Below are 18,504 nucleotides of genomic sequence, written 5' to 3'. Positions count from 1 at the left end.
CAGATAAGCCTATTTATCAAGATCAACTGAACTCAAAATGACTTTCTTTTAACATACAAGTATTTTATGTTTTTTTAAATGTGCCTTACTATGAATTAATGACCTTAAAAAACTCCCTTGATTAACAGCCCTGCTCAAATCTCCCAAAATAAAGACCATGGCTCCTTTATGGAGTCAATCAAATATTTATACTTAGTAAATAAAGCACTATATAAATAAATTGTATGCAAAATCCGTGTATCTATGGTTATCTTCTTTCTAAATGTTTATTGACTTAGAAATTACTTTAAAGTCAGAGCTTGGAAAGCTAAAACTTCCAGATGCCCCCAACCAATATATCTATGACTGGGGGATTCTGAGAGTTATAGTTTTAAAAGTAACTTTTCAAAGGTCTGCTTAAATGTTAGGTATCAGCTGCAAAACCTTGCAACTTCAGACTTCACATCCTACTAATACGCTACAAAAATTATTCCACTAGTATCAGTATCTGCTCTTGCAATTCTAGTGTTTCTCTTCTGAAAGCTGATGTCCTACAAATAATGAAAGACCAAAGTTTGCAAACCGGAGCTAAGCAGTAAAGCCCAATTTTTTATGTGTTCAACTTATAGTAAATAATTCCTGTTGAACATATAAGTTTCGCATCAAAAATGATGTAGCAATCACTGCGCAACCATGTGCCCAAAGAGGCCTTTTGATGAACTGTCACTGCGTTTCAGTGAAACACGGCATAGTGCGCATGAGCTGTCCACGATAAAAGTGCCTCTGTTCCAAGCTCTTGATCAGATCTGAGGAAAACAAAAAGCAGCAATCTACCTGCTATTTTAACCAAGATTATAGAAAAACCTTACTTTGGACAGGATCTAGCATCTGCTCAGAGGATTGCCTCTGTTCTGACAGTCTACAGTACCCCACTCAATGGACTCCAGAAAGCTGCTCAACTGGGCTGTGACCTTAAAGGGGAACTGGTTTGCAAGCACCACTGAGTGCGTGCGTGCGTGCGTGCGTGCTTGCTATCTATCTATCTATCTACTGTATCTATCTATCTATCTATCTATCTATCTATCTATCTATCTATCTATCTATCTATCTATCTATCTATCTATCTATCTATCTATCTATCTATCTATCTGAGCTTTGCACAATTTAAAATTATGGGTGTGTATGAAATACAGATTACATTAAAAACATATTAAAATTTTTGAGATAGACTATTTTTGACCAGACGCATGTTACCTCAATAGCATTATTTCAATATTTGCTAGAGAATACAAGTACACATGGTAGGCCATAAACTGCATGCATATAAGTGCTGCATTGATTGAATGTCTCCACAGTCATCAAAATGTATTGAACATTTGATATAAAAATACAATTAAGGTATCAAATATTGCTATTAAAACTTATTCATATAAGAATCTATGTGTGTAGGAAAAATAAGTGAGATTCTTAGCCAACAATGGTTTTGGATGAGCTTCCAGTTAATACAGGCCAGATCGGTGGAATATGACCATGAACTCTCACTACAAGATGGAGGACACTAAGGGTCATTATTAGTGAGTGCCACCCAGTCATTGCCCTTTTTATGAAAGTTAGATGCAGAATTGCAATTGATTATCCATGAGGAGAATATGTAACACTTGGGAGGGGGAAACAATACTATTAATTGGATGGCATGACACAGCTATATGCATGACGAAGGCACATTTCTGAGTACAGTATACAATTTCTAATTGTTTTTTATTTGCACACTTTATTAATACTTTATAAAATTATGCTGAAATTCATACTAACATGCTCTATATGAAGGCACTGTAGCATGATTATGCAGTATTATATGGACACTTTATCACACATTTTAATAACATTTTAAAAAAGAGTTTTAAAAGTATTTTAACAGGCAAAAAATTGAGAAGGCAAGCAATGAAACACTATAACATGGTGCTTCCAAACCAGACACTGTTTTATTTACGTAGTATTTTAATTTGTGTTCAAATGCCTTCTAAACAGTACACAGTGGTTTTAAAAAGACAAAGGGCATTTTAGTACAGATTAGATGACTGGCTAAACAATGATGCATGGATAACATGGTACCAACTGGATAGGTAAATACTGTACTGAGGATGCACAGATGCTTAAATACCTGAGGATAGCTTAACCAATAAAATACATCATTAGTTATGTCACAGAAAAGCCCTACCTTTATTCATAGTCAGACATTATGCTATTCCCAAAAAATAAAACGTTGTATTTTTTATTTTTTTTGCAAGCTCGAAAGAAACAGGAGAACTATAGGGAAAATACTGATTTGATGAGAAGTACATGTAGATATCTTGGGAAATGTGACTGAGCAAAATGTGAAGATTTCAGAGTAAACATATCTAGAATCTCTCTTTTTCTATGTGACTGAAGAGCTGCCCCATTCAAGGCAACTGGAATAGGGGAAAGAATCAAATACTGTATCTTAATTCAGCAATCCAGTCTCCATAAGCTACCTAGTGCCCATGTGATGCCCAATCACATGCACAACACATGAGAAGAAGAAATATTCTACCCATGGGCAACAGAGTCTACATGAGGAAATGTGGTTATCATTGCACAATATACTATACCATGTCATATTTCACTGGAAGGGAGCAAGATTTCTGCTTCTTCTTTGAGCCTTAGAATACCAACTAATACAGAGAGACAGCAACACAGAAACATAACCATTTACAAATCTCTGGTGGCTTACAAGCCAACAAACAGCAATCTGATACAGCAATCTGAGTAAATAAGGCACAGTGGATGTATATGTGTAAACTCATTTCCTCATCACTCTAATTAAAGGGGCTTGGTTGCATACTAATGGGAAGTTCAAACAATTTCCCAGAAAAAATGCATAGTTTCCTTCCTTCTTCCTCTAAAAAGAAAACAGCTGCCATTTGAATTCATTTCTATTAAGTAGCTTTAAGTCTATCTGCAACTATCTTAGGAAAATGATATGAGTTTACACATGAAGCAATGTGAGCAACATGCCCTGTGACAATATTGTATACTATCTGAAGAATTATGTATATTTAAAAAATCTAAGCCAAGAAACAAGCCCATTATTAGAAAATCCATGTTGGCAAAAATTACTTTGAGAGCACTTGGGTCCAGGTCAGATAGGATTTTAAAATGGAGCCACCACTTGTTTTGCAAAGCACTGCCTTAATTTTAGAAGTATTGTGGTTTTGTGTTTGTGTTTTAATTATACACTTCATATTCCGGTTGGTCCAATCAAGTCAGTCCTCTGGGAAGTCAGCTGCCCAGGATTTTCAAATGTTCACAAACTCCCAAGTCTGCTTAACGGTGTTTTTTTTTGTTGTTTTTTAAAGATTGCTTGTGAATTAGCCAAAAGGCACAAATGGGGACCAAACTAATATTACTAACAAGGGTAAAATCATGTTGAACAACTTTGTACAGGTGTAACCCAGGTTGGGCACAAGAAGCATTTGATTTAAAAGAAAAACTTCCTACCCCTTTCCTTTTAGGTTCAGAGGCTCCCTAGCGATCCCGTTTGCCTTGGGGCAGCCTTGGGACAAGAAGGGTGGAAGCCTTTAGCAGCAAAATAATAATAGTAGTAGTAGTAATAAAAATAATAAATGCTGCTGGGTTGGAGCTACTGGCAACAATCTGGCAGTGATTTTTTTAAACAGCCATTTTATTATTAAAAGGCTACTACTCTGTCTCAAACCTCCCAAATACTTCCTCAGGGTAAAATGGAGGTGCTAAGGAGCCTCTGAACCTAAAAGGAGGGGGATACACCACAAAGTTACACCAACAAGATTTTGCTCTAAAAATATGCACTGATTCTCAAGTGCCAAATTCTAGATGCTTGAGAACGTTCACAGAGGCAGATATGGTAAGTCAGGCATTCTTATAGAGGTCTTTCCAAATGCTCTTACTACAGACAATCAAGGCAGCAACTCTGAGTCTCTATACAAGCTTATAAATGAAAGGCAGTATGCTAAGTATTCATGTTCTGAAATCACCAATAGGGCTATGTCAGATATTCTGTTTGAAACAATTTGGAAAGCATGCCCAAGTCATCTCCATTCAAATTACTAATATAATATTTTTTTGGCCAGACAGACATTCATTTCTACATTAGATATTGCTTTTCAAAAAACGGTATGAAGGGCAAGGAACATTTCTTTGTAATCAGCTGAAAAGTGTATAACTGTATCTCAGAAAGTTTGACAGTATCAGGTAGAGAGGTAAGGTTTTCCAGACAGTACTTATGTCTTATGACTTCTTTTTTTCTGATCATTTTCGTAATTGATTCAGGCAGAAAATTTGCACTTTACTCATACAGTGACAACTTGAGGCTTGTTTTGCCATTTCCCACTTCAAAAGTAGCAGGAAATATTTAAATGCACCAAACAACTTCTGGAAACTGTTGATATATATTTCCATAGATTCTGTAGAGTTGCTCCTTTAAAAAGTATTTAGCCTTAATTTCTCAGTGCTTTGCACTTTTGCAACATTTTTCAGAAATCAACAGACTTCATAATCTTTTTAAAATATTCACAATAAAAGGAGTCATCCAGAACAATGGCTACATCTAAAGAGATCCTACTCCCTAACCAGTTCTCACATTGTTACAAAGCAGCAGCTGATTCATATCCTTTATTCAAAAGATTATCACTCAGCAATGCCTATATTGCAAGGAAAGGCTAATTGGGGAATAATAGGTAAATTTTCTAGTAGTAAATTTTCTAGAATTTATAATGGGAAAATATGTGCATTACCCAACTGTTTCAAATTATCAAGCTGAAAATAGTGCCAGGTTTTAGCAGACTTTTCAGTTAAGACCTTAACAAGTCACTTTCTTTTAATCTCCTCAATAATTTCAAGGCTATCCAAACTGTGAGCATTTAATTCATATGTGGAATCTTTCATCTGTAAAACACAGCCTTCCTGACATTTTATTTTAAAAAGAAAAGATTAAAAATACAAACTTGCTAGTCTATGTTACCATTCTGTAGTTGTAACCATCTGTTTCAAAGTGGTCCATCTTTAAAAACTTTAAAATGTATAATATTGTATGTTCCACAAACACAAGAAGTCCAACAGCCATGATCACACACACTAAAAAAACAAAAAAGGAAGAGGGGAGGAAGCACCTGAGATTAAAAAGGCACAGAGAAGACTTAACTCTCAATTTTTGTCCTGCTGGGCCTCCAATTCTGTTTTCCCCCTAAGATCACTAAAACCCATAGGTGGGCTATCAGATAGCATTGCATGATGGCTATCTATAGCCACACAGTAGGCAGCTGAAGGGAAGTAATTCATCAGAATCTGAAAGAGGAAAATCAGACAATGTGAGGGAAAGGTTATAAAAGCAAAGAATACTGCTGGTCCTCTAATAAGGTGCATCAGTGTAAAGCATTTTACAGCTTTTGCCGCAATTCATTCCTGGGGTCTCTAGTACAAAGGCATCAGGAGAAGAGCTGACAACTGTATGTTCCACATCACACCGGGGGGGGGGGGGGAGGTCAGAGTGCAAAATACAGTAGGCTTCTCATGGCAAGAAATGGCACCTCCACATGAGCTGTTGTAAGACAATTGTGTACCTGTATTACACAGAAGGATAGTCACAGCCCAAAGCACAAACGGTATCTTAAAGGCAGCTGGTTTCAAAGTGCAACTGAAGGAACAATTTACAAGCATACTAGTCAAACACAGCTTGATAATGTTACTTTTGTTGTTGTTTTGTTTTGACAAAACAAGGTCCCAGCAATCTTTTTTCCTGACGTGGAATCTTTGATAAACTGAAGAGGTAACTTTTCTTCAATTGGTCCAGGGCTAGAATGTGTAAAATATTCTTGCTTTCTGAGCTAATCCAAGTGGTGATGCAGAACGGAACAACAACAGTCAACACCAGCAGCAAAAACAGTAGTTTGAGTCATATCTGCTAGGCTGAGAGATTCTCTCTTCCACTGCTGTTCACAGAAATTCAAACATTTCCTATTGCATTAAAAATTACAAATAAGTGAAAAGCACTCTTGACTTCTCATCTGATGAAGAACAACAAACAGTCAGCAGCAGCCCCAGTTGGATGTGGAGGCATCTTTTAGGTTGATGTAATCTCCACGGCCTGAAAGAGAGATATCTTTCTCATCCAAGGATATCATTGACATCATCTTCTCTATAAGGACTCTAAGAGAAAGCAGAATTAAGTCAGATAGAAAAGAACTTATAGCATCTTTTTGCAGCATCCTAATCCTGACCCTAATCCGAAAGACTAAAAACCAAACTACAGCTCAAGTCTCTCCCTTCTTAATAGTTCTTCAATTCAAGAGTAGAGAACAGCGTGGTTACAGGATTCTGATTACACTGAATCCTTTACGTGCAGATGTCAAAGGAAGGAATATTTTGATAACATATGAGGTTTCTTAAAATATTTGCCATTTTCTGTTAAAGGTATGGCTAGTTGAAGAAAAACACCCCTTTGACTGTCTATGTGGTATAGTGGTTAAAGTGCTGTACTGGAAACTGAGTGATTAAATTAGTTTTGTTCTCACTGAACCATAAAATTCACTAACTTACATTACCTTGGGCCATTATCTCTCTCTCTCTCAATGACCCACCTCACAGTGTTGTTATCAGGACAAGGCAGGGAGGAGTTCCAGGTACACTAACGTGAGTACACTGGAGGATAATAACCCTCACTACACTGCCAAAGGGCACCCAGAATGTGTTCCATATGTTCAAATCAGCAAAGTGATGCATACATTGTTGTGCTTGACATACAGTTTTCTTCCATCTAATGCTCCCTCACCATACATAAAGCCTCTATGAGGCAGAATTGTTTCAATCCAGTCCCCTGAAATCAAACAAGATGGTGGTCATCTTCTTAAAAATACAAAAATTTAAAAAGTTTCTTACTTATCCATACCCATACACTCCAAAGCACTGCTAGTCAGGCAATTCTGTAAGTTGTACTCCAAAAAAATTATAAAAAAATAAAAACAACAACAAACTGTTCCAACCTCTATTAAAAACTAATAAAATACAACAAATGCCAAGATCTTGATAATAGTTGCCAGTTTTCAGGGTACAAGTACACTGTAAAATTGCAGGAAATACTACAGGTTTGGAGTAGGCTGATTTGCATTTTGTTTTACATTGACCACATGATGCAAAAGGAAATGCGAATCAACCTGAAGTTTTTCCTGCCAAAACTTTAGTCCCCCTCACACTGCTGGGGCTTCTACTCTTTGGAAAAAAAAAGATCCATTTGCATTGGTTCAAATATGTGACCACTTGGACCAATGTAGAAAAGCCAGCACACAAGCACACACCCAGGGAACAGCAAGCAAAGCCCAATGGCAAGATTTTCTTTTTTTTTCTTCTTAAAAATCAGCTAATGACAAACAAAGCCTCTCTCTTTTAAAAAAAACTTACAACAAAGCTAATAAGAGGAGGAAGCCCTTATTTACAGCTTATTAATCCGTTTTCTTTTAACTGAACCTCTAACAAGGCCTGAACAGAGCTGCAAACAAGGCTTTTCTCCTCCATCTTCTTGTGTCCGCTTCCTGCAGACCCAAGGATAATAGACTTATGTGAAACTTTACAGTAAATGAATGAGAGTGAATTTTCACTTCCCTTGCAGTGTAGTCACACCCTTACTTAGCCCCAAAGCCACATTATATCCTGTTTCCCCCAAAATAAGACCTAACCTGAAAATAAGCTGTAGTATGGTTTTTCAGGATGCTCGTAATATAAGCCCTACCAAAAAAAATAAGCCCTAGTTAAGTGAAACCCAACTCTCCACCATTGTGCAGCAACCAGAAGATGACATGACTGTAAAATAAAACATCACCTGAAAATAAGCCCTACTGCGTTTTTTGGAGCAAAAATTAATATAAGACCCTGTCTTAATTTCTGGGAAATATGGTAATAAAAAGCTACAATTCTATTTCAATACATGAATATTATTATCACTTAGTCACATGTTAACAATAACAGAACTCCTAGAAACTATAATGTCATTGAGAAATGTTCAACAACTTCCATGCTGACTTACCTCATCGCCTCATTTACATTCTTGTTCTCCTTGACAGATGTTTCAGTCCAGCCAGTAAAGCCATTCTCTTTGCTGAACCGATCGATTTCTTCTCTGGTCACAGACCAGGGATAAAGGTCACACTGCAAAAAAAGAATTTTAGAAGGCTTGGATATGGAGCTCTTAGAGAGTGTTACTGGTCACTTAGAGCTGCCTGGTACAAAAGTTGGATCCATCATATGGCTGCCATCCACTTACTTTATTAGCCAGCAGCAGACAAGGGACAGGGCTCCCATCTGGCAACCTCAGCTTGCTGTCTAAATCCTGTTTCCACTTCTGGCAGCTGGTGAATGTGCTCATGCTAGTGACATCAAACATGATCACACAAGCAGATGCTTCCTTATAATATAGCCGTGTCATAGATGTGAAGCGTTCTTGACCTGGAGGTTGGAGTGAGAAACTGAGTTTAGTCATTAGGTTAAAGCAAGGACTCAAATTCTGCCACAATAAGCTTCCCCCACTTCATCTCAAACAAAACAAGATGGTACAAAACAGCCCTGTCACATCAGCAGACTCAGTCCTAGAATTTGGAAATACCAAGTATAAAGTAATTTAGTTACCTGTAACCAGTTCCTTTTGGGGTATTACAGAACAGTTACATTTCAAAAGCAGAAGAAGAAGCAGGGACATAGTTACTTTTCATGCAATAAGCAACCTTTTTATTTATTATCAAAATGTGTGCTGCTTATATAGCGCCCTATAGTACTTAAAGCACTCTCTAGGCAGTTTGCAATGTAATTATACATGTTACACCTTATCAAGTTACCTTTTGCGGGCATTTTAAAGGATCTAGAGGGATTTCCTCCCAAGTTTTATGTCACTCTTTTCAACTCTATCATAAGCTTTAAAAAAATAATAGAAAAAGCAACACACGATGTAACAGGCAATGTAACAAGTTACTTTTTCAACATAGCAACAAGTAATGACCTGGAGGTTTCCAAGCACTTCAAATGAGTTATCAAGAATGGATAACTTTCCCAAGCTCTGCTGACTCCTATTTCTTGCCTGCTGGCAAAAATAGTGGGTAAAAGGAGGAAACAGAGTCGTCCACAAAATATTTTAAGTTATCCATCCATAGTTTAAACCAGATATGGATGTAAGAAAAGAGGAAGACGGACACAACTAGTTTGCAAGAACCATAGAGGTTACAAAAATCCTCCTGGGGATCACATTCAGCCCACGGGTTGCATTTTGCCCACTTCTGCTCCACCTTAAAGTTAACCTACACGTTGGGCCACACTTTATAGGATATGGGAGGGGGTTGCAAGAATCTACCTGTTTCACTAGAACTGAGATATCCACTAACTGAACATACATTTTGAATTAAAATCTCAAAACATGGATGGGTAAAATACATCAAGGTTTGAGTCCCGCAGGACTATTGACCAGGGTGAGAACTACGGAGTTTGTCTGGGGGGCAGGATGAGAAACAGAAATTAAAATTGAAGAATTACGAGTTCAGGAAATTGTGCTAAGTACCAGTACTAAATGGAGGTCACTGTTCCTCCATACAAAAACCCATTTCTTCGTCATTTCAGCAATGTGATTTAAAGCAGATGAGAAAGAAGACATTTTTTGCCAATCTACTGCTAATCACCCAGAAATTTCAATCTACTTCCTGCCTACCTTGTTATACTTACTATATCTACAGGAAGAAGGTGGCAACATAAGTATTCAGCCTTAAAAGTGCTGCTCAGCCACTGCCTGATCCTCTCTAATAAGGCTCTGGTTATATGTGGAAAAACCACATCCCTCTGGCATCCAAAGAAGAGCAGGCGACACATTTGGCTTCCTGGTTTTACTGCAAGAGATTCCACTGTTGGCAACCGAAGCCACTATTTCAGCTGAACACCAGATTGTGTTTTTGGCTGTGCAGATGGCAAACAAAGCTCTGCATTTCCAAAGGGTTCTGTAACATCTACTCACACATTCTCTCTCTTTCACCAATGCACACTCACTATTAGATGTTAATTTCAATATGCACCAGTCACAAGCCTTTTAAAAGTGTTCCCTGAAATGGCCACTTCCAGACTAACAGTGAATTTTGTACAAATTGCATTCCAAAAAGAAGTGGCACATTGGAAATATTTTCCTGATAATGGAGGGAGTGGGAATTTTTTTATCTCATTGGTATGGATTTTAAAGATAATCTTTGGGAGACAGAAGACAAACAGATACAGTAGGTGGAAAGCAATAAACAGAAAAACTTGATCTGAAATAATTTTGAAAATCCATCTACCAAGAGGCTTCCCAAATTGCTCACCTGCGATGTCCCACAACTGCAGTCTCACTGTTTCAGATTCTGACCACTGCACCACCTTCAGAGCAAAATCCACTGAACAGGCATGGGAAGTAAGATAAAGAAAGAAGCAAAAGCCAGTCAGAGTCTGAGCAAAACTATTATGCAGGAACTGTCCCTTCACCCCTGAACAATTCTGCTTCAAGATTCATAAACGACAATAGGATGCCCAGAAGATATGCTTCAGTTTGATATGCTACTGCTTCCACGTCTCCACAGTCTTTCTACTTGTGAGAGACACTATACATAAACCACAATGTTACTTTAGTCGTGCTTACCTCGTAGATTACCTTATATTTATCCTTTAGTAAACCACACTGAGTAACCATGGAAACAGACAACTGCTAGCACTACACAGGTCTCATGTATTCCTCAAGAACATGGCACTGCGTAGTTCTTATGATGTTTATCTACAACACAGTCTCATTTGCTTTTAAGACAAGGGCAATGGCCTCTAGCAGGAGCTGAGTATATGTACATTTCTTTTTTCCACTATTAGTGCTGAACTTTAACATTCTAGAGGGCCTTGCTGCGTTGCCCTTGAGAAGCATTACACTGTAACAGTTCTGGTTTTCTTTGTAAGGTGAAATTATGTTCACAAGGTGGTACTGGGAGACCACCACCTCTGGCTTACAATGTGCCACAAGGTTCTGTTTCATTCAGTGTTTATAGTAGGGTGGGCAAGTTCTGTGGCTTTTTCCATACAGCCAGGAGGAGGAATTTGGAAGCATTCACTACCATTATCTGCAGGGAGCAACCTGATATGACTACAAGAAAGGCCTTTCTCCAGTATTATTCCCAAACTGCAGAATAAACCTCTTCCAAAAATAAAGGATGTCCCTACTCTTGCTGCTCTGAAAAATGCATTAAAATGTATGGTTTACATCTGGTCCTTTGAAGGCTTTTAACCACTGTTTGCTGTTTTAATGATTTCTACTTGCATTAATAATTTATGATTATTGTACACTGTTCTTTTTGCTCTTACAGAAGGCGTATATAGGTAATAATTAAGTAATTATAATGATGAAAAGATTTAGATCAGGAAATCTTGCCTTCGCCCTAAACCTGCGATGGCGAACCTATGGTACACGTGCCACAGATGGCACGTGGAGCTCTTTCTGCCGGCACATGAGCCATAAGTTCCTCCCCCCCATGCAGCCAAACCCGAGAAGGCGGCTGCAGTCGCGGCACTGGCGCTTCAGCAGGCGGATCCGGAGCAGCTGGTGCTGGCAGTGGATCCGGAGTGGGGTCTCGAGGCACCTCCATGCCAGGATTCCCCCTTTCGCTGCCACTTCCAGGCGGCATACTGCCCACTGTTTTTTTTCCCCCAGTTTGTGCACACGAACCCAAAAAGGTTCACCACCACTGCCCTAAACCAAGTAGCCTTAAACAAGCTGCTCCATCAACATTTGTTCTCCATGTGCAATATGAGGTTAATACTCGGCTGTCTTACAGTTGCTGTAACAATAAGATGATGGATGGACAGATGTCATGCTAAATAATGGTGTAAATACAGGGGGTGGGCAAAGTGCAGCCTTTCAGTAGTTGGAGGATTGCAACTCCCAGCATTCCTCATTATTGGCTAGGGCTAATGAGAGTCATAGTCCAACAACATTTGGAGGACTGCACTGCTCTGGTTTAGTGAAGAGGTGACTTACTCTGCCCACCAGGCCTCTTGCCCTCTCCTCACCTCCCATACAGCCAGAAGAAGGAATTGAGAAGCATTCACTTCCATTTTTTAATTGACCACAAATTCTTACATTATCCAGACTGACAAGCTGTGGCTAACATTAGCTGTGCTGCCCTTCACAAAGCCAATCTGAAGCCATGATTTCTAAAGCTTTGTTATTTAAAACTAACAAAAAGTCAAGATTATAATGATTAAAAGCCCTTAAAATACCAAAATTAAGATTAACAGCAGTTCCAGTTCTAGATGATATGGGCATCCTCTGATTCATCTAAAATCAAAACAATGTATTCAATATATTCGCAAAGGCTTTCACGGCTGGGATCTAATGATTGTTCTGGGTTTTGGGGGCTCTTTGGCCATGTTCTGAAGGTTGTTCTTCCTGACGTTTCGCCAGTCTCTGTGGCCAGCATCTTCAGAGGACAGCATCTTCAGAGGACAGACCAGAGTACAGGTTGCTGCCCTCTGAAGATGCCGGCCACAGAGACTGGCGAAACATCAGGAAGAACAACCTTCAGAACATGGCCAAAGAGCCCGAAAAACCCAGAGAAACCAAACAATGTATTCTTAGAGCCGGGATCCAATGGTTGTTGTAGGTTTTTCGGGCTGTTTGGCCATGTTCTGGAGGTTTTTCTTCCTAATGTTTCACCATTCTTTGTGGCTGGCATCTTCAGAGGACAGGAGTTCTAACTCCTGATATTATCATCCATTTTAATTGCTCCCAAATAACTAAGGCCACCTTGCAATGCAAGAGGAAAAGGTTATTCCACACACACTTCTGCAGCCTGATCCCTTTCTTAAAAGACAGGCTAGGAAGAAATGCAGCAAACAGCAAAACCTCTCCACTGACTGCACTGCAAGTGATCAAAGTGGAGTGAAAGTGAAAGTGGATCTTTTTTTACATCGATTCTCCATGAAAAGTGAATCCTACTTTAAGGACCTGTGACCTACTTTTCATTCCAGATTCTCAGGTGAAAGGAGAGCTAAGAGAAAACAGCATGAAGTCTGACTTCCGCATGTACTTTAATTATGTTCAGAGCCTGGGAAAATTACCTTGTCGCACTATAACTCCCAGTCAGTATAGCCACTGGAACTGTAGCCTACAAAAGTAAGATTTCCAAGGTCTGATGCTATTGCACAGAGAGATCATTTAGCCAAAAACTAGGTATTTTCATGAGCTTGCCCACTCTTGATATACAACCGAGAAGCTTTTTTAAACAAGTCATTTTCATACTCAGTGGCAAAATCTGGCATAGTTATGCCAGTGTAAACCAGACCTGCACTGGAAATAACAGATTTAAACAAATCCAAAGTTTCTTGTACTCCCCTGGCTGGGTGCATGGGGGGCGGCCAGGAAAAATTGTTTTGTTACTTGTGGTGTTTGAAAACTAGGAGGCCACAAACCCTATTTCATTTCCTATTCACACAGAGATTTTCAGTAAATCTACATGCCTTCTCGTCATTCCTGCATTATTCTACCTGCTTCTGATTCTTTCATAGAGCCATGAGAAATTTAGAAGAACCATAATCTTTAAAGCTACTAAAAGGACAGGCTCTCTACTGCCTTTGGTATCATTTTATTGTTGTTGTTTAATCGTTAAGTCATGTCCAACTTTCCGTGACCCCATGGACCAGAGCACGCCAGGTCCTCCTGTCTTCCACTGCCTCCTGGAGTTGGGTCAAATTCATGTTGGTTGCTTCGATGACACTGTTCAGCCATCTCATCCTCTGTTGTCCCCTTCTCCTCCTGCCTTCACACTTTCCCAACATCAAGGTCTTTTCCAGGGAGTCTTCTCTTCTCATGAGATAGCCAAAGTATTGAAGACTCAGCTTCAGGATCTATCCTTCCAGTGAGCACTCAAAGCTGATTTCCTTGTTCTCCTTGTAGTCCAGGGGACTCTCAAGAGTCTCCTCCAGCACCACAGTTCAAAAGCATCAATTCTTTGGCGGTCAGCCTTCTTTATGGTCCAGCTCTCACTTCCATACAGCACTACTGAAAAACCCATAGCTTTGACTACACAGACCTTTGTCAGCAAGGTGATATAGTTAAGGTGGTCAGGCACTCCCATTTCTTTAAGAACTTGCCATAGTTCGTTGTGGTCCACACAGTCAACGGCTTTTCCATAGTCAATGAAGCAGAAGTAGATGTTTTTCTGGAACTCTCTGGCTTTCTCCATAATCCAGTGCATGTTAGCAATTTGGTCTCTACTGCCCCTTTGAAAATTCACCCATTTTACAAATTGGAAACAGAGTCACTAGTTTAAATCTAATTGATGATCCTAACTGGAGTAGACCTAACAAATCAGTGAGATGTACCTAAATGTTGATCTGTCACTCAACAACTGATTCAATAGATTTGTCTACTTCAACTGGTACCCAGTATGGCATAGTGGATAATATATAACAGACTAGGACTCAAGAGAACTGTTTGAATCCCCACTTGGCCATGGAAACTCACTGGGGCTAAGTTTTACTGGTACCACTAAAAGCACTCCTTAAATACCTCACTTATTTTGAAAGCCCTTTTAAGGTCACTATGAGTTGATTCTGACTTGACAGCACACGACATCAAAAACTTCAGCTAGAACTAGCAACCATTGTCATCTTAGGAAGGCTACTTGAGGGAACTTGAAAAACAACAGCAACAGTACTTCCATCAATCCAGCATATTGGCTAGGATCCAAGGGCATAACTTCCACTGGATCTCACAATTTCTGTTAAAATCAACTCTCCAAACCCTCCCCTCTTTAAGCAGCCTTTGGTATGCTCTAAAACAGTGGTCCCCAACCTTGGGCCTCCAGATGTTCTTGGACTTCAACTCCCAGAAATCCTGGCCAGCAGAAGTGGTGGTGAAGGCTTCTGGGAGTTGCAGTCCAAGAGCATCTGGAGGCCCAAGGTTGGGGACCACTGCTCTAAAAACCTGCTTTGGAAAGTAGAAAATCCTCTGTTGGCACCATAGAGAGCTGCAGCAGGGGAGGGGGGCAGGGGAGCAGAGGAAAGCTCTAAGTTTACTGGTGGTTAATACCAAAATATATAATTCAGTCTTAGCCACTAACTGGGAAGGGTTCCATCACTTTAAATAGAACTGAATGCCCTATAAGATGTGTTTATGTATGAAAAACAAGAAAAGCAAGACAGTCATAAGATTGATGAAGCTACTTTCTATTTAGTGGAATTCATACCAGCATAACTCATTGGACTATCTTATTTATTTTTAAGTGTCTACAATAAATCAATGTAGCGGAAGCTGATTATCACTGAATTATTTAAAACTCTCTCTCTCTCTCTCTCTCTCTCTCTCTCTGTGTGTGTGTGTGTGTGTGTGTGTGTGTGTGTGTGTGTGTGTGTGTGTGTGAGAGAGAGAGAGAGAGAGAGAGAGAGAGAACAAACACAATGCCCAGTAACATTGTTACTTTTCCAGTGTAACAAATAATGTGTAGCAAATACAAGCCACTAAAATGTTGCTTCTGAGGGATATAGAAGGATGTTTATTTCTTAATTTTAAAGATACTTTTTTCAAAATCTAAAAAGATACTAAAGTGATGATATTTGCTCTCTGAGCAACAAGCAACAAATTACATTTGAAAAATAATATTGCAAGTTCTGGGAGTATGTGGCACAATCAGGAGGGCTTTCCTAACCATCCTCAGTTCTACATGTTACGCTGTAGCCATACATGTACTACAGCTCTAGTTTGATCATGTTAGAGAGTGCATTTAAAGTGATTTTCTGGTGAAACATTAACTGAAAAAGTCACACAGACACCACTGGGATTTATCACGTAACGAGGATGGTTGAGCTATTTATCTATGTTATCCGCAATGGTGCTATGCCTGGCCATAGAAGTACTGTACCATCAAATTCTATTGTCAAGACCAACAGATTATGATTAACAGCGTAGTCCCTATCTGGTCCTGAAAGATATTACACTTAAACACAGGGGAGAGTAGAAAAGGCACATCGAAGTCCCTTCATGTTGCTCCCGATAACTGAGGTCTCGCCCACCAGGTCAAATGAGACACTGCTTCACGTGAGGCTCAGGTTCCCTCCTGCTATTGCCTTCTTCTTTGCCAGAGGCAGAAGGTCTTTCTATGTGTGAATACTTGCATACGTACCTGCCTCTCTGTGTTTGTGTGACTATGTCCTGTCTGTCTGTCTGAATAGGTGCTGTTTCCCTTGGGTGTGCCTACCATTGGTTTACAGGCAGTTAGTTATCACTTTGCCTAGCTCTAGGATTTTTCCAGAGGAAGGATGGACTAGATTTGGTGGATTATAATATAAAAGCTTATAAAAAGTGCTAAGAAAGTACCCCCTAAATACTTCAGCAAGAATACACACCTGAAGTTAAACACCTTAATTGCAGCCTTGAATTGCAATTCTAAACACATGTAGTTTGATTAAAGGGGTTCTATTAAGAAACAACATGAAAGTACATATGCATAACCACATTTTGGAAAAGTTTGTTTTAAAATCACAAATCCCAGAATCACAAGGTGGATAATTATTGGCTGTGATCACCGAAGGATTCTGTTAGTGAAATCCAAAAAATAATTTTCCCAAATTCAGCCAATCCTGACACAATAATCCAGTGTTTTAACATAAACATCTCCTAGAGAAGAATATAAACTACATAACCCAAGTCTAGGTAGTAAACTGTAATTACTTAAGAACAGCTAGCATGACTGTAAGTAACTTTCAGTGCATTTAATTAAGACCCTTCAGTAACATACTGGACTTCTAGTTAGGTTGAAACCTTTTGCTACTCATCCAAATAGCTTCTTTAGTCTGAGTAGATCCATGATATATCCTCCACACTGGTTTCACTTCCCCCTCCTCTGACCAAGCAGAAGTGAAGCTATTCAGACCAGGGAGAAGTGAGAGCAGCGCATAGGATATATCAAGGGTCTTCTACCAGGTCTCCTCAAACTGAAGAAGCTACTTGGATAAGTAACAAAATGTTTCAGCCTAACAAGAAATAAGTCCAGTTGCTATGATTCAATTTCCAGATAACCTCACTGGGATGACTGAGAATCTTCACAGATTCCGTAGCATACTATTTCCCAAACTGACCGAGAAAACTTGGTTGCAACATAAATGAGACACAAAGAGGAACTGAGAAATACAACATCCACACCCCCCCCCCCAAAAAAAACCCCAGGAATAGAAACAATACCCTATCTTTAATTATTACTGCTGCCGCTGAAATAGGAGGAAAGCTTTTGAGTTTCACAGAGTTCTTCATCAGACTGAAGACTAACAGATAGCAAAACTTTACAGTCAACAAAACATATTTATATACAGGAAAAGCAAGGCTTGGCTTTTAAAAAAATCTTTATGGGGGCTGATCTTATACCAAATCGTTGTTCTGACACACTAACGGGTGAGAAACCTCACAACACTCACCTCCTACCGTAGATTTATAGTGCTTGTTGAAACTATCATTCGCATATCTCTGGACCAGCGACGTCTTCCCAACAGTGGCATCTCCAATAATGAGCACTTTGAACATGTGGTCGTGGTGGCCCACCATGATTTGGAACAGTTAAAAAAAAACAGGGCAGAAGAAAAGGAAACACTTTTATTTTCTTCCACGCGAAAAAAAAAGGAAAACTGGACACTTCGCTCTTCCCTACAGAGAAAAAAACCCTGCGCATTCACACGCCAGCCGCTAAAAAACCAGGAGGGCCCAACCTTAACGTCTCCAGAGTCGGCGTCTGCAAAGCATCTCTTTGTTTACAAAAAAAAGGAGACGTGGAGCACATAAGTTTCCATTACTGGGGGAAACGGATAAAAACGAATAGGCACTTTTTTCGCATTTAATTTTTCCTTTCCCCTTGCAGGCAGGGTTTTCGCTTCGCAAAGTTCAAAGAGGCAGTGCAGTGCAAGGGTTTCAGCCGCCCGCTCGCTCGATCCCAGCCAAGGGCTCCGAAGCCCTCTACTTTTCCGATCAGAAGGGCAACGTTTCTCGGAGGGCCCAGAACCAAGACCAGCTCGAGCGGCACCTTCGCCGGCCAGGAAGCCGGCGCAGCGCCTCTCCGTCGGGCAGCGAAGCCGCGCAGCTTGCAGGAAAGGCGTCTCCAAGTCGCGGCGGCTTTCCAAACCTGTGGGTGGGGGCGGCGGGGGAGGAGTTAAGGCGAGGCCCCCACCGCGAGGAACTTCGGGCCGCACTTCTTCAGCTCGCAAACGGGGCCAGGTATCCGCGCTCTTTCTTGGCCCCCGGGTCTTTTCCGCATTGCCCTGCCTGTCATGTGAGAGGGCAGGGTGGGGGCGTTGCAACACGTATAAAACTACATTACCCGGCATGCACAGGGGGAGCGGGGGTTTCTTCGTTCTTTGATCTAGCCCTGTGTAGGCAGGGGGGGTTGAGGTCGGGCGGGACGTTGAGGGGGTGGTCCACCTTTCAGCCGCGTCTGACATGGCAACCCT

At 40.1% G+C, this 18,504-nt stretch overlaps 1 protein-coding gene across 1 annotated transcript; it reads right to left on the bottom strand.

Moving 5' to 3' along the window:
• Positions 1–1,714: 1,714 nt before the first annotated feature.
• Positions 1,715–18,080, bottom strand: RAB29 (RAB29, member RAS oncogene family). Its single transcript, XM_020797731.3, has 5 exons — positions 17,482–18,080; positions 10,356–10,427; positions 8,291–8,472; positions 8,054–8,175; positions 1,715–6,183 (listed from the first exon to the last, which is right to left on the bottom strand). The coding sequence occupies exons 1-5, from the start codon at positions 17,606–17,608 to the stop codon at positions 6,063–6,065; spliced, it is 624 nt and encodes a 207-aa protein (XP_020653390.1). The 5' UTR covers positions 17,609–18,080; the 3' UTR covers positions 1,715–6,062.
• Between the last annotated feature and the right edge of the window lie 424 nt (positions 18,081–18,504).

The sequence above is a fragment of the Pogona vitticeps genome, chromosome 4 (assembly GCF_051106095.1).
Source record: "Pogona vitticeps strain Pit_001003342236 chromosome 4, PviZW2.1, whole genome shotgun sequence".
Classification (NCBI taxonomy): Eukaryota; Metazoa; Chordata; class Lepidosauria; order Squamata; family Agamidae; genus Pogona; species Pogona vitticeps.
Note: the sequence above shows the minus strand (reverse complement) of the source record. Positions and strands in the feature narration are given on the sequence as shown.